This window comes from Blennius ocellaris (assembly GCF_963422515.1).
Source record: "Blennius ocellaris genome assembly, chromosome: 24".
Lineage (NCBI taxonomy): Eukaryota > Metazoa > Chordata > Actinopteri > Blenniiformes > Blenniidae > Blennius > Blennius ocellaris.
In genome coordinates, this window is record NC_137673.1 from 4890691 (window position 1) to 4907885 (window position 17195).

Here is a 17195-nt window from a genome sequence, read left to right on the forward strand (position 1 = left end):
AACTGGTGTGTGGCCGTCTTCACACACACTCTATTTATGCTCACCGAGCGTTTTCCTGTCAGATGTGAGAGTTATATCAGTCCTGAGAGAGAGAGAGAGAGCGAGCGAGACAAGCACATCCATTACACAGATATTGAGGACTCACCTGAAGACTGAAATGCTTTTAACTTCACTGTTTATCTTTACCATGCAGAAGACTCACCTGAGGTGAGTGGGGGGGGGGGGGGGGGGGGGGGCACCACAGGGATTATATTCATTTAATAACCATCCAGAATAAGCAAGTTTGTTTCCTTGTAGGTTGGATATTATAAAGTTTCAATAAATGAATTAAAAAGGGTCACTTTGATCTAAATTTGATTCAGTTCCTCTCAGTGGCCAGTCGGGGGCAGCACTGGAAGAGGAAACACACCCAACATCCACTGTTCAGTTCAGATTATTGACTAAACATGAACTGCTTCTGTAAGAAAATTCAGTTTTCTCCTCAAAATACGAATCAAAAGGTTTGAACTGAGCTACAAAACTGGATGCATGAATATTTTTCATGGACTTCAGTCACATTTAATAAACATTTCTGCAATCTGTGAAAAAAAATTCACGTTTTTTTCCCCCCAACAAAATGAAAGTTAAGTAAAAAGTTAAACTTTATGAGAAACTTGTACAAATAAAATAGACCTTTTGTTTTACAATGAAAAGAGCAAATTCCACAGGACTGACATTGGAGCGTATGCGTGTGTGTGTGTGTTTTTAAAAAAATGTGTCCAGTGGAAAAGATGCAACAGTAAGAGCACTTCCTCTGCTTCCTCAAGGCGGCTCCCAAAAAATAAAACTGGCAGCCATCATGTAGACTTCCCAGTGTCCATGGCTACAGTTCATCATGAACCTGAGTTCATTTACAGTCCAGCACGTTGGTAGGAATGCTGTGTCTCCTGTGATGCCTGCAACAGTGTTTAAAAAACAAAAACAAAAAAAACCAGTGTCAGCCATTGCAACCAGTCGTCTCTGAACCAGCTTCTCCCTCCGTCACCTTTCTGGACAACTCCAGCAGCGCTGCAGCCTCGGCCGGGCCCAACTGCTGCACCATCTTGTACAGCACACCGTCCTTGTTTTGCAGGAGATTGAAGGGTCGGTCGAACTCTACGATGGAGCCGTCGTCCAGCACCTGGAGGCAGAGGGAAGGACGGCGCCATCAGGTCACAGCCACCAGGTGAAGAATCAGTGCAGAACCAAAGTAACATCAGCTACAGCAGAACGACAATACGACGGCTTGAAAATACAGAAATACAACATGGCAGGCTTCTAAGATCTGCTTTGAACTGTAGATACAATGAGATGTTAGATTCTCCTGGGCGCTGTTGAGGCGACTCACAAGGATGCGGTCGCTGTCGATGATGGTGTTGAGGCGATGAGCGATGGTGAGCACGGTGCACTCCCTGAATTTGTCCCGAATGGTTTTCTGGATCAGCTCATCCGTCCTGCAGCAACACGGATATTTGGATTATTTTTAAGGATGGCGCACGAGAAGTGTGTCATGGTGCTCTGTGTGTGTGTGTGTGTGTGTGTGTGTGTGTGGTACCTGGGGTCCACATTAGCCGTGGCCTCGTCAATAATGAGGATGCGGTTCTTCCTCAGTATGGCTCTGGCCAAACACACCAGCTGCCTCTGACCGACGCTGAAGTTGGAGCCCGACTCGGCCAGCACCGTCTCCAGCTTGGCGGACAGCTCCTCCACCACAGGCTTCAGCTGCACCTGCAGGAGGTGGATGTGGAGGTTCAGGGAGGGTAAAGAGTCGCCGTCGGAGGACGTCATGAGAGGCTCACCTCCTCCAGGGCTTTCCACAGGTTCTCGTCAGTGTGCTGGTTGAAAGGGTCCAGGTTCTTCCTCACCGTGTCGGTAAACAGCACCGGATCCTGAGCAACAAAGGGTGAGAATTATTATTATAAACATGCGTGCAGTCTTTCAGCAGACTGGATTCTTCATCACGTGAAACTAAATCCTGCTGTACGAGGCAGTGGGAGGTGAATACCTGTATACACTGTAGATAATGCCCCAAAAGCAGTTTGATTTAGATTTCTAACTCTTCCTCTACATACGTTTACAAATGGTTGTGGTTAAAACACTGCCACCTAGAGGCTAGAATGTGGAACCTTTTTCTATTGAACAAGTGGTGATATTCGGTTGGTACGACTGTGACGCTGCCTGTAGATCTTATTGTTTCTTTTAATAATCACTGTGACAGAGCTGAACACTGCGGCCTTCTCCAGGCCTCCCGTGAAACCAGATTTATATTCACATTGGAAATTCATGATTCAAACTGAAATAATAACAAGCTTTTCATGGAATTCTATCTCCTATACTGTGATTTGCGTCAATAAATCAATCCTGAATCATGACGAGTTAATAAATTAAACTTTGTAGCAGTAATTCCCAGCGAGGCTCCGTAAATATTAGTTGCTTTTAAAGCTTTGGTTTAAAAAACTACCTGAGGAATGATGGACATCTTCTGGCGCAGGTCATGGAGGCCGATGTCGGAGGTCACGATGCCGTCGATGATGATCTTCCCCCGAGGCTCGGCCAGCCGGAACAGAGCCGAGACCAGTGAGCTTTTCCCCGCTCCCGTCCTGCCGACAATCCCCACCTGAGACACCAGACGAGACGCGTGGTCAGCGGCCGGCGCTCACACGGCAGGCGAGCTGAGAAGCTTCCACGCGCGGACGGAGACGAGTCACCTTCTCCTTGGGTTGAAAGCTGGTGCTGATGCGCTTCAGGACCGACGGGCCGTCGCTGTTGTAGGAGAAGTTCACCTGGTTAAAGGCGATGCTGCCTCGACTCGGCCAGTCGGGCGGGGGACGCCGCTCCGTCTCCCAGGCGGCTTCGCTCTTTAGCTCCGTGTACTCCACCACCCTCTCCACAGACGTCATCTGGACAAAAACAACATTCACTCAGTACCCAGAAGTCCATTCGCTTTTTTTTCTTTTTCACACAACCAGAGGTCACTTCCCGAAGCTCTCCTCACCATGTTCTCCACCTCGGCGCTTTGTCTCACGGTCCACTGGAAGTTTCCCACCAGCGTCACAGCGTAGGTCAGCACCAGGCCCACCTCTCCAGCCTCCAGGCCTGAGAAGCAGCGGGAAGTCAGTCAGGTTATCCCCTCAAGGTGAGCCAGTGTGAAAGATAACGACGGCCAGACAGTGAATAAAAAGAGCCAGAGAATAATTCATCATTGAGCCGTCAGCCAGGCGGAGGAGGCAGCCCCAACCAGCTTCATCACACGAGGCAGTTTTCAGTCCTGATGCTAAAAGCAGAGAGCGCTCTGGCGCCGCTAACTGAAACAAACGCATCTGATGTCGAAATCTGCCATTAAACCCAGAAAGTGACGCCAGGTGACGGTGCGATCGAGGCTTCTCACCGTTCCTGAGCAGGATGCAGCCGAACGATGTGAGGGTGATGAAAATGGCGCAGATGCTGTCGAGGCGAAGGGCAAACCAGCGGGAGGTCATCAGATACAGAAACCACGCCTCTGAGGACAAACAAAACAGGAAAAGACGTTTCAGGACGGCCGCGCTGCCGGAGAGGGACGCTGAAGACGTGGGTTGCGGCGGAGAGGAACCTGAGTGCAGGTCTTGATGAGCGTCGAAGGCTCTTTTCAGGCGGTCCTGAGCTCTGAAGGCTCTGATGGTCCACAGGCCCTGCAGCGACGACGACAGGTGGGAGAAGACTGGACTCCGAGCTGCACAACAAATCAACGCAGGGACGGTCAGCCCCCTCCCCTTGAGACTCGGTTCAAACCCCAAGGTCACAGTCAACCTACTCGTCGACTCGAGGCGTTTGACGTCCCGCGACGTCCGGAGGTAGAAGCGTCTCATGTACAGAAAGAAGAACAGCAGCGGAACGATGGGGACGAGGATGAGAGGGATGACTGTGGCCGCCACAGCAACGACGCCCAGATTCTGCAAAAATAACTGGAAAAAAACCCCCAAAAAACAAAGAAGTGAGGCTTTAGATGGCGTTCAGGTGAAAATCTGATTGTGCTCCTCACTTGATAGAAATCCATGAAAGTGATGGGGAGCATAGAGTCCATCTGGCTGATGTCTTTGGAGAATCTGTTGAGAATTCTTCGAGACAGAGGCAGAAAGAGGCAGATTTCATCTCAGCGCCATGGTGGGATAGCGGTTCACATCCTCATCTCACAGCGACAATACTCCTGATTCCATTATGGGACTGACTTTATTAAATCAGACTTTATTTCAGTCCGGCAGTAGATAAAGCTTATATATGAAAAATATAGAAGTCAGTAAACGTAATCATTCAAATGTGAGTTTATAGTGTTTCCACTGAGACAAACTGGTCAAATAACTTCATTAAAATACTGCTGGGATACATAAAACCTACAATTCAGTCCGTTAAAACATGCATTCTAAACGGCCTGTGAGTCTTTGCCCAGTGGAGGACTGGCCTGTGACTGACCCGTGACGGCCAGTCTGAGCTCACCTACGGGGTTGACGTCAAAGAAGAGGACCGGCGTGCGCAGCACAGCGCTGAACATGCTGTTGTGGAGAGTCTGAGCTGCTCTCACCAGCACGTGAAAGATCACCAAACTCCTGGCGTAGCTGAACACCACAGCAGCCGCCGTCAGACCTGCAGACGACGACGACAACAGCAGCTCCTCGTCATACCAAGTGGAATTTGTTGCATCATAACCGACAGCAGCTGGAGGCGTACCCGAGTAGACGTAGAGGTAAAACTTCAGGTTGTGCTCCTGATCCCAGTGAGAAACGTTGGCCTTATTCCCGACGCCCACGTCGGTGAACGTGCTGTTTGAATACTCCTCTTTTGCCCTGTCACGAAACGAAAGAAACATCAAAACAGTGAGATGAATTACAAACCAAGTAACTTACTTTTTTTTTTTTACGCAAAAATATAGAAGCGGCGCTCACCAGTACACCAACCACCAGTCCTGCAAGATGTACGCAACCTGGGGAGACAAAGCAAAGTCCTCACTGTTTGTGTTCCTGTTGTGTCTTCTTTCTGTTGTATAACTGTACCAGTGATGTACTTTGTGTTGAGGTATGTACTGAAGACAGCTCAGCGATACTAGAAAAAACACTGCCATGCAGCTTGGTTGAGTTCAGAGGAGAATCATTTACAGACAGAACACTATGGAGTTACTTTTTACTTGAAGAAAGCGGAGACCATGAGAATGTAATGGAAACAGATAGAATGAGGAAACAGACGAAGCATGAGCAGCAACGCACCTCTGCTACGAGACTGAGCAGGAAGATCAGGATCAAAACCCCAAAGTGGCACCCCGCGGTGAAATACTTGAGGTAAATGTGGCCGTTGATGTTCCCTTCAGCTCGAGCCTCTTCTGCAATGGTCTGCATGGTTTCAACCTGCAGAGGAGAGAATGAGTCGACTGCAGCTTCACACGTCAATCGAGAGGCGCCTGCTGGCGAGTGTGAGCTAAAGAATTACAGAGACAATATGTGCAAATAGAGAAAACGTATTATGGTGCTATATGTATTAATATCATGAAATGCTGTATTTCTTTGTGGTTCAGGACAAGATGAGTTTCCTCCTCCTCCCTTCTGGGCGTGTGGCAACATGTGGAGAATGCTTTACTTTAATTTGTTGTGTTGTTGAGGACAAATGTTGAGCGTGACACAGAATCCTGATCAGGAAATCTACCTACAGGTGGCTTGTCAGTGCCGTTGCTCTCGGGCGGCAGGAGGCTGCTGTGAGAACAGTGTGAGCTGTGGGACCGGGTGGCCCGGCTCAGCACCGACACCTTGTCTGAGTCGGCCGAGCGCGACCACTTATCCTGCTCCTCCTCATTCCTCAGGAGAGTCACCACGTCCAGGTCCAGGCTCTGCAGCTCGCCGTAGCTTCCTCGAGCCACGATGTGACCCTGCAGGAAGGAACTGCTTTAGGGGGAATGGCTGAATGCAAAGGGTCAAGCTCTCAATGGTCCTTCACGGTGGAATCTGTGATTTTTTTTTACATTTATCAGAATCCAGTTCAGTTACCAAACTGGATTTCAGCTATTTCTTCACAGTCGAGGCACGGCATGTTTTATTTGTGTGCTTTATAAAATCACAGCTTTTCCCCTGACGGATCAAAAAGAACGATTCGAACCAGGATGCAGCTCATGACAGAAACTTTATGTTTCATCACAAACCTCCTTGAGGACCAGGATCTGGTCGGCGGCTCTCAGATGCTGCAGCTGGTGTGTTACCAGGATACGACACTTGTTCTTCAGCAGACCACAGATACACCTGAACACACACACACACACACACACACACACACACACACACACACACACACACACACACACACACACACACACACACACACACACACACACACACACACACACACACACACACACACTAGAAGTATTATCATACATATAAAGATACACACAGACGTGTCATCAGTGCGACACAGCGTTCACGCTGCAGTCAGAATGTGACACACTCAGACAATGGGAGCAGAAGAAGAAGCCACTCACTGCTCAAACAGATGTTTACCCACTTCTGCATCCACTGCACTCAGCGGGTCGTCCAGGAGGTAGATGTCAGCCTCCTGATACACAGCTCTGAAAACACACAGCGGTTAGTGCAAGCTGCCACTGAGTGACGGGAACAACGAGCAGCCAGAGCAGCTGCAGCACACGTTAACGCCTGTCCAGGCTCATGTAATGGAACACAGGGAATCGGGCTCCTTAAAGGGCTGGAGAACAGGTTTTCAGTGCAGAAGACATATAAAAGGACTGCTGTTAAATGTGTGAACGCAAAGAGAGAGTGAGAATGTTGATTTATACACGATGCACATCTGCAGAAACCCGGCATGCAGACACTTGCTGCCTCAGGCTCACAGGCGCAGTTAAACATGGCGGTTCTGCATCGTGTCTTTCAGCGGCACCGTCCTCTCACCTCGCCAGGTTGATGCGAGCTTTCTGTCCCCCGCTGAGGGTGGCTCCTCGGTCCCCGATCAGCGTCAGGTCTCCGTCCGGGAACAGCTCCAGGTCCTGTACACAACACGTCACCCAGTTACATGTGAACTCTGGAGTCCAGGGGTCTGCACCCCCCCCCCCCCCCCCCCCCCCACTCCAAATACAACGAGTCTGGAATGGAAAAACATATTTTAAGGCAATTTAAGGCTAATTTTCTACTTGACTCTGCGCCTTTTCCCTGAAGGTATTTGACGTCCCAAATCAACAACAAAAGAATATTCAGAAATGTAAAGCGGTTGTGGTTAACAGCGAAAAGGAAAAACTTGTTTGCACACTCCCAGTTGGACGTCCTGGTTCAAACCCGGATTGTTTGTCACACCCTGACAAAGCAAATTAGTTGTATTCGCCTTTTAGCTGACAGCAAAACATCAGGCCCTCGTGAAGTTTGGTTTGTTTAAGGTGAGATGGCAGCGTGTGAATTATATTCCTTATGCAAGATCTGATCACTCTGTTGTGTCTTTAGTGATGCACAATATTAAAGAATACAGCATTATTTTCATGTGAACTCTGAAAGGAGGCAGAAGGTTGGAGATCAGAATATAGACAAAGGTGCTCATTACATTTCTTTACTTCAGTAAGTGTAAATAAAATCCGAGGGTCAAACCGTTGAGCTTCATCGGTGTATGAATGATGAAATAAACTCCCGTAAAGCCGCTAACTGCGCAGCATTGTGTCTCACCCTCTTCAGAGCACAGGCATGGAGGACCTTCTCGTATCTCCTGGCGTTCAGCTCCCTCCCGAACAGGACGTTGCTGCGAATGGTTCCCGGGAAGACCCAGGGCTGCTGGGAGGCGAAGGTCAGCCGACCGTTGACTTTCACTGATCCAGTGTCGGGAGCCAGCTCTCCCAGGACGGCGCTCAGCAGCGACGACTGGGGGAAACGGCACACATGTATGAGGGGAAGTGCGGCACGGTTCTGACCTGAAAGCTGTGAATAGTGAAAACAATGCGAGTGTGCCGACCTTCCCCGCCCCCACTGGGCCGATGACGATCAGAAGCTGGTGAGACTTTGCCTTGACCGAGATGTTCAGCAACGACGGCGCGTCTAAAGTCTGACAGAACAATTATTATTGTCAGATATTTGACAGCCTGCGATTAAAATGATTATAATGTTAATTCACTTTCCCATAAAATAGAAGATTCACCTTATCCCAAAAGCAGGTGAGCTTCTCGATCTCCACGCCATTTTCCTCCTTCTCCTCCAGAGTCAGACCCAAGTTCCTCTTCTCCACCTCGTCCAGGAGGAGGAAATCCTGCGAGGAGTGACGGGAGACATGCCTTCAACCACCTGAACCGCTTCAAATCCACTCATGCATACGGAGAACTTAAAAACTGTTAAAGTGTGCAAACCACCAGGAAACATTTCCCCTCACAGCCTCCAGTAGAACCTGAACCAAGAACCCAGCTTCATGTAAAGATATATATTCTGCTCCACAACCCAGGGTGATGATGTCACATGATGTCAGGTCAGGAACAACTACGTACGTCACCGATGCCGTACCTCCGGGTCTCCTCGTCAAGAGCTGGCTGCTCCTGATTCTCAACATTTCTACAAGAAGGAAACTGCTGCTGTGTCCTTCAACCGATGGAGGAGTTTAACACTTTAATCGTCACTTGCTGACTTAGTACTTCCCTCCCGCGTCGACAGGTCAGCTAATTTTACTACACACTGTGTAAAAATGAATTAAAGTGCGAGTGAATCCTCATGAAACTCCTCCACTGTCATTGTTTGTGTGCAGAATCAATTTCCAGGAGTCAAATCAGGCTGCGTTCTCGTTTGAACTACTTGGCATCGATTCAATGGCCTGCAGTTCAGATGGGTACTGATTGTGTAAGACTTTTTTGTTTTGAGTTTCACCGCGAGTCACCTGAATCCTGCAAACGCTCACGAAGGTCTCCGACAGCTTTTCCACAGCCAGGGGGAAAAACAAGGTGACGGTGAGCTTGATGGTGCCGTACAGCGACACCGTGACGAACACGCTGCTGGCGGTGATGGCGTTGCCCAGCAGGGCGTAGACGGTGAAGGTGACGAACACGATGATCTTGCTGCTGGCGAAGAAGGAGGCCATGTTGAGGCCTCGCAGGTAGGAGCTCTTCAGCACCTGGCAGATTTCCTTCCTGGCGAGACGAAGGAAAGCCTGATCACACGGAGGATTTGAGAGCTCGTCAAGATTGGAAAGTGACGAACAAGCCCCCGTGTTCGACAGGGAAAAAAAAGAATCCCATATCAGAAGCTATTTTTGGCGAAATGTTTTGGCAGGACGTCACTTCCGGGTGTGGGGCCCCCGGCGGGGGGCGTCACTGTGCACAGGAGACGCAGACACACGCCACATTGTTCCCAAATGTCAAAAGAAATCAGCTCAGTTCTGAAAGCAATCATGTGAAAACCCAGAGGTTAAGATCGTTTATGATAACTGCAGGCATGTTGGAGTACGAGCCCACAAAACGCTGCAGGATATTCATAAATACAAACACTGAACAGGATGAAAGCTTGAACAACAATTAAAGCTGTAAAAAGACGTGTCAAACTGAGATTCAGAAACTGGATTATTTCCTAAATGAAGAAAAAAAATTGACCTTCATTTAATAAACGTGTGGCGCTTCAGTATGAATGGCTGTTCCTGTGTTACACTTTAACTCTGAATCATCCCTCACGTGCCGGGGTGATGAAGTCGGGAGGTGAAAGTACAGATTTGTTCTTTAAATGGTGAGACGAAGCATAAAAAGTTTTTAGGAAAAAAAAAAACCTGAAAAATGTATTCAAATATAGTAACAGAGTAAAAAAAAAAATTCCTTCAGCTCTAAAGAATTCTGTCAAGTTCAAATGTGTCCCGAGGCCAGGTTTGAAGATGACAAACTGACGGAGCAGCTTGTAATTAGCTCACGACTCAAACACTGAGTCAATAAAGGAGAACGTTTTGCACAACTGAAATGAGTAACTGGTCCTCGGTGACGCCACCATATTGAAAAGACGGCGATTTGTGGTTTTAGAAGGAGGCGCCGCAGCAGTAAGTGGCCGAATTGTTGTTGAAGGTATTCAGCACTGCTCAAACTGTAAAGAGGGAAGAATTTGAGACTGGACTGCAGATAAAGACATGAACACTGCATGATAGAAGAGAAGTGACAGAAGGGCCTGCAGGCTGGCCAGGTGCTTCTCTTCACTGTTCAGTCATGTGACATTTAACAACCCTGTCAGTGATTTCAGTGGATTTACATTAATCCTCCTCTGTCTGTAAGTGGACAAAGTTATCGCAGTTGACATGGACGAGAACAAATACGCCGCACTGTTCTTTTATTTTGACATTTCCTGCTTCACGGATGACTCGTCGGCACTTCGTGTAAACCCCGAGGACGACGCGTTTCTTCACAGCGACCATTTCCAAGAATTTCCCACCAACATGTTATAAAAGGTGATTGAGAACAGCTGGCGTTAATATGTGACTGAAAACCTTCTTCTGACACGCAAAGTTCACACGGTTCACAGGGTGGCGGAACAAAAGTGATAGAAAATCTGCAGACTGAGCGCTGCCTGTGGTGAGAGGAGGAAGGTGGAGGCGAGAGGGACGATCTGCTTCTAACATCCACAACTACAATGTATCAGATGAAAGGGACAAACCTGGGAGTTTCCTTGTGCAGTAAATTTAATGGAGAAATTAAACTTGTTTTTTTTCTTGCTATACATCTACGTACCGGCGGCTCTTTGCAAGCCTGCAGAAATCTCCTATTTTTGTAATTATATTGAGGTTCTAATGCTTCAATAGCCTTGAATATATTTCTTTCTTACTTATGTGACACTTTCTCTTCTATTTATGGTATGTATTCCCTCCAGTCAACATCCAGACACGTTGAAACACGTCTCCCAGTGCTGGAGACTGATTGACAGCCTGGACGTCTACATAGATACTTGCACACGGATCAGCAACCAACAGGAATCTTGACACGTCGTGGAAGTTTTGAAGTCATCAAACTTTCATATTACGTTTTGCCGAGTCGTTAACCTTTGGTCTCGTTTCACTCCTCCATCTCTGCATCTTGTTGCATCACCGCTCAAGGGCAAAAAGCAGTGTGTTAATAATAAACTGACAAGATGATGCGTAAAGATGGAATAACAAACTAATTCTAAAGTTTTAAGATAAATACTCCCGAAAGAAACTCAAAACTGGCATTCTAATCCTCACAGGGTTGTAAACTAGTACTAATCCATACGCATTATGGGAATAAATACCTGCCTGTCAAGACAGCCACTGTTTAAAATATGCGCTTGTTCATTCTTTCTTTGACAAAGACATTGAAACTGGGCGGTCTGCAACATCAACCTGAAATTAAACGTAAATTAAACATGATTTATCTTATTTTTATGTCATTTGCATGTCACAAACTCTCATCTCACAGTTGACTGACTAAACAGTTGAATTCCAGATAAACGGCTGAAACAATTAAAATGGTGCAGTTTTTGTGTGTACAGCAAAACTGCATGTACAACTTTATGAGCGGTGTAATCCCCACTCTAAAGGTTAAACGTGATATTTTACGGCTCCTCGAGAAGAAAAGTGTGACAAGTGATAAGTGTTGCTACACATGGCCTGTTATGATTAAATCTCACGTTTAAGCCTACTATATGGAGTCAGACGTGTGGTTGAGTGTTTGGTCTTTGCATTATTCCAGAGTCGTGGTTCTTTTCAGCGCAGGGTCCACAGTAGAGTTGCCTCCGTACTAAAAGACCCCACCCAGCGACAACACAGACTGTTCACGCTTCTGCCCTCAGGCCGGAGGTACAGAAGCTTGAAAAGCAAAACTAATGGACTGAAAAACTCTTTCTTCCCCGTTGCCATCAGACTTTTGAACAGCTTCTGACATGTTTACTTTGCACATCTCACTTTCGCACTAATATTTTTGGACTGCTCTGTTATTTTATTTTTATATTTTTATTCTTTTGTGTATATACTTACTTATTTATGTAGGTCGGCTTCAGGGTAGACGGCAAAATAAGAATTTCATTCACTGTGAAACCTGGCTTTTACTGGTGATATGACAATAAAAACACCTTGTAACCTTGGACCTTTTCATCGGCTTGACAAAAGGCTGCGGCGGCCGGACGCTCACCTCCTGACCTCAGTGACCAGGGCGGCGAAGGGGATCTCCCAGGCGTACATCTTGATTATCCTGATGCCAGACACCACCTCGTTCATGATTCGGATTCGACTGTCTGCCAGGACGGCTGTTTTGCTCCTGTGGGAACCAAAACGCCTCAGTTGGGCGAGAAAGAGCTTCCGAGGTGTGACGGGATCCTGCGTCACGTCAGCCTGGATCTCTCCGTTCAAGCGAGCCGGTCACCTGAAGATGCCGAAGAGTTTCCCGAACCAGGTTTGCACGGGCAGCATGAGCAGGATGACGGCCACGCCGGCCAGACACGAGGGTCCGATCTCGAACCAGAGGAGGACGACGATGACGACGGCCTGCAGGGGGCCGACCCACAGGTAGTGCAGGTTCAGAGGGATCTGTGGCACAGAAGCGCTACGACTCAGATCAGACCACATCGGTCACTTGACGCCTGGTGCTGCGTGTCTGAGGCTCACCTCATCAAAGCGGTTGATGTCGTTGGAGAGCAGGTTGACGATCTGCCCCGTGGTCGTTCGTCCCATCGACTCGCTGCTGAGACCGAGAGCCTGAACAGAGAGTTTTGCCTCGTCAGCATAAAGCGCCAGAGAGTTCTGACAAACCTGCACACCGACCTTCCTGTAGATGACGTGGCACATGGCCACCCGGATCTTCATGCCGATCCTCTGGAGGTGGTAGTAGTAGAGGTGCTGGAGGATGGTCAAGGCGAAGGAGGACAGCGACATGGCGGCAGCGTAACCGTACGCCAGGTACAGACTGGTCTCGTCGCCGGGGTCGTAGTTCTCAAAGAACAGGATGATCTTCCCCAGGAGGAGCGGCTGGATCACTTTAATCACCTCCTTCAAGACAAAGATGCGCGCCACAACTCTTACACACCAAGCTCCAAGAATAACCAGGATGAACCCATTAGTTAATACTTACGACGAAAAAAACAAAGACCCCAGTCAATGCAAACTTCCTTCCATAGCACCTGACGAGAACTCTGCCGAGTCTCGGCTTGTAGAGCTCTTTAGTCGCTCTTCTGACCTCTTTGTCCCAACATCTGCATCGATAGAGGAAACAGAAACTCTCATTCAGGTCCTAAAAAAGAACTTTACTGTACTGGCTTAACAGTCAGTCACACGTTCTACATTTTAACTTCCATCCAGCCTAAAGATGTCGACGAGGATCTGCACAACTGAGGGTCCACAGGAAGTGGCATCACGAGTCCTGAGCGGGACGTTTTTGCCGTACCTCTGCAGCTCCTCCCCCAGCACTTCCGAGCGGTCCTCGGGAAGGACGAGGTACATGTCGCTCTCCTCCAGCCGGCGCTTGTGGCCGAGGTGCAGGAAGGGCGACAGCCAGCTGAAACACACCAGTCTGTGAGTGGAAACGCCCCGTTCACCTTCAGGAGAGTTCAGGTCAGTCGCTGTGCAGAGGACGTCTCCCGGCAGTTAACGCGCTGGAGGTGGGACTTTATGCAAATCACACAAACTCAAATTCTTGTTCTGGAAGGCAGTTTTATTGTGAAGTACATACAGTTCTGAACATGGGTTATGCAACCTCTTAGGCAAGGCTAATATATAGCATCCAACATCTGGATGTTATTACAAGTGGAGAAGAATTAATGTGACAACAAAGGTCCTGCTGCATCAAAATCAGGTTCATCAGGATCACAATGATCATGTTTTCACAGTTTTTACTTCAAACCTATAGAAACCAGTGGGTGAACTTAAAGAATGTGAGAAAAGCTCTGCAGGAGAGTTTTACATTTCCCCCTGCAGACGTCCTTTCACTTCATGACCTTTAACAAACAGAGCCTGATTTAGCGTATTTTTTTAAACTATCGGCAATAAATCTTTAATGCAATCTGTTAGTTAATATAAAAACAAGAAAAAACAGCAAATAGAGGAAAAATAAAATTGAATATTAAGGCCCATATAAGCAGTGTCTGCAGAGCCAAAGTGCAGATGTGTACCTGACAGCACTTTCCTTTCGTCTGATTAAAACTAATAATAGTAATTTCATTGCTGGGCAGTTCATGGATTTAAATACAACATTTCTAACAGCAGCATTATAAACTTATTTATCACAAACGGCTGACTGTCACACATTAAACTTCAAAAATCTGAGTTTCAATTATGAAAAAAGTTAATCTTGTGGATTAAAATGTGCAAAACTTGCAAATTTGATCAGCTGTTTGTGTTTTTATTCATTCTGGGAGTTTGACAAGTGAATAATTTCTCCTAATTAGCAGGATTTGATTTTAACTTTAACAGGTGACCGGAGACGCAGGGGATCGTTTCCCAGGTGGGGAACTTTGTGTGACAGCACGTGAGTAACGCCGCGTTACCGCGTTACTCACCACAGGAAGATCCTGGAGAAGAAGCCGGCGGAGGCCAGCGGGTTGTCCACCCCGGCCGTCTTGGTCACGTCCATGTCTGTGCGGGAGCGCTCAATGCAGAGTTGGAGACGGTCGGAGCACAAGCGGCGCGGCGCGTAGTGCGCGTCTCCGTTTCCCGCGCGTGCCCTTCAGGGACATCACGTAAAGTGGATACGCGGCTGCCGCGCCTCGTTCAGTCCAGGAGGGATGGACTCTACGATTCAAAGATGATAATAATAATAATAATAATAATAATAACAATAATAAAGACGTTGTGGGAGTTACTGGCAGGCCACAGTTTGTATGTATTTGCACTTCAATTGAATAAACTCGTTAATACAATTAGTACTTTGTTTTGTCATTTGCTTATTCTATATTGTTCTATAGTGACACCAACCAGTTTTTATTTTAAATTCTTATTATAAAGGGGTACAGTTTAGACTGATGGGAGAAATGGAACATAATTGTTATTTTTAAGTTAAGTTTTTGTTTATAAGTTGTACACATTTTTTGTCAATCTATAGAATTTAGGCATAATAGCAATTGTGGCCGTTTGTATTTTCGATGTGTTGAATTATGACAAGAAATAAACCATTCATTCATTCTTGTCAAATTCTCTTGTTAATAGGACTTAATGTATTGCAAAACTTCACAAAACTCAAAACCCACCTGTTCAAGCTTGCTTTTTCTTAAAACTCTTCATTTTATTTTGTCATTTTTATTTAACACAAAGCACTATACCAGTTTGATGCATTATCATCATCATTATAAAATCTGTAATTGTTATATTCCTATGGAGCTGCTGGGGTATCTGAAATCCCCCACGTCGGATCAATAAAGTGTTATCTGTTCTGATCTTCAACATGTTGAACGTGGCCTTCGAAATTGTTGTTTCTATAAGATAATCACCCTTCTCGGCTACAAATCACATCATTGCCCAATCACGAGTTGTTCTGAAGCTGTTCCACATCAACTAGTGATGCAAATTCAGGGTGTACCTGAACGCAGCATAGGGATACCGCGAACAGCCCTCATGCATTCCTGTTGAAGTTGACCATGCACACAAACGTCTGTCCCCCAGCACGTGTGTCTGTTCCTTAATCCCCCCCCTGAACGTCACGTGCACGTCGACAGCGGTTTGACGGCCCGTGGCTTCCTGCCAAGCGAGAATGGGGGTCAGACCTAATGAGAGGTCAAGCCTCGACCTCCGCTGATAAATAAAAGCCACTGGTGGGAAAAGTGGGTGAAAAACACAAAGAAGCCGGGGAAAGTTGTTCCCGGGGACGTGGAATCCACACATGGTGTTTTTATACTGTAAACACTTTTATCTTGGAAGGGTGTGAGACAGGAAGGACTGGTGCTCACATTATCACAGGTGGACTTCCTACAAGCATTCATTCCTGTGGAACCGGGTTCAGTTGAATCGTCAATACCAGATATCGCATTCACAACTGCAGTTAGAAAGTAGGAATGTTTCCTGTAAGGAGGGTGAAGTACAGGAGTGACGCGAGTCTTTCAGAGCAGTAAAGATTATAATCCTGCTTCAGATGCTTCAACAAAACAGACGGTCACACCATGTTTACCGTGTAACCCCCCCGAGGGGAGGTACAGTATACTGAAGCATGGTCTGCATGTTCTCTCTGTGCAGGTGGCTTTCCGCCCTTTATTCCTTTTAATCCCACCGTCTAGAAAAAGTGTTGCACTGCTGAAGGAAAAGTGGCTGTAAGTGAAGTTTTTAGGAGGATTTAATGATCACACCGTCATCGACTTGTTGTAAAGGAAGCACAAAAAACCAATTAGTGGAACACTTCTGATCTGCTCACATCTCTTTAATTTGTTCCGTCACCGACCGCAGTGCGACTTGCTGCCCCGCCGGGCTCCTCGGCCTCCTGCCGGCACTCGGAGGAAAGAATGCGAGCGTCAGTATGGCTCCCGTCTGCAGCGTCTGCAGGACGAGGTTCATTCCTCAGGTCGGCTTCAAAAACTTTCCCTCAGTCGACAGATTTTGTGGCCGAGAGCAGATTAAAGAGTCCAAAGTCTGTGTGACTGCCGCCGTGAGCAGAAGCAGTTTGTGCTTGGATACTTGGAAAGGAGCATGAATTCCTCTTAGAGGAAACCCAGAGAGTAAAGGTTGATATAGTTAATAATGTCAAACAATCCAGTTGAACTGCTTAAACAGTCAATATTGAACACTTCAGTTCCACAAGTCACTCAGCAGAGGATGCTCAGGGCGTATTTACAAAGGTCAGTCAAACTCACAGATACGGGATTGTAGATAAATCTACATTTAGAGTCTCTTTTTTCACCCCTTGACCTAAATCCTGGGCCACAGCTACAACAACAGGGCCTGAAGACAAACATACATGTGACTTCCTCACAAGCACCGTCCACTCGTCATCAGAGGACTCCTCTGAGGTGGAGCGTTGGCGTCCCAGCTGCCGCCGCTGCGTCACGTCTTCTTTTACACCAGAGGCCACGTTTGACCTCCTGACTGCAGAGACAGCAGCTCTGCTCTGCTCAGGACGAGACGCAGTGGCGGTCTGGAGAGGAGGTGTCATTTGGTCCAACTCACGTTAAATTGATCTTGACCACAGGACTCACACATGCCATCTGGTGGCCAGAGTAAGTAACTACCACAGTCACATTGAGAGCGAGCAAAACAAAAAACATTCAAACTATAAAAACATCAGTTTCTTTTGC

At 47.2% G+C, this 17195-nt stretch overlaps 1 protein-coding gene across 1 annotated transcript; it reads right to left on the reverse strand.

Annotated features, from left to right (window-relative positions):
• Positions 1-915: 915 nt before the first annotated feature.
• LOC308147817 (ATP-binding cassette sub-family C member 4-like) lies at positions 916-17053 on the reverse strand (the record flags this gene model as incomplete). Its single annotated transcript, XM_080520150.1, has 32 exons — positions 916-1159; positions 1367-1472; positions 1574-1746; positions 1818-1907; positions 2480-2635; positions 2727-2918; positions 3014-3114; positions 3407-3517; positions 3608-3727; positions 3809-3959; positions 4037-4146; positions 4465-4635; positions 4720-4835; positions 4935-4972; positions 5253-5390; positions 5690-5905; positions 6176-6272; positions 6512-6598; positions 6936-7030; positions 7695-7886; positions 7978-8067; positions 8161-8268; positions 8884-9133; positions 12119-12244; positions 12350-12513; positions 12592-12681; positions 12736-12972; positions 13055-13175; positions 13367-13477; positions 14478-14642; positions 16319-16440; positions 16874-17053. The coding sequence occupies 32 exons, from the start codon at positions 17051-17053 to the stop codon at positions 977-979; spliced, it is 4407 nt and encodes a 1468-aa protein (XP_080376276.1). The 3' UTR covers positions 916-976.
• Between the last annotated feature and the right edge of the window lie 142 nt (positions 17054-17195).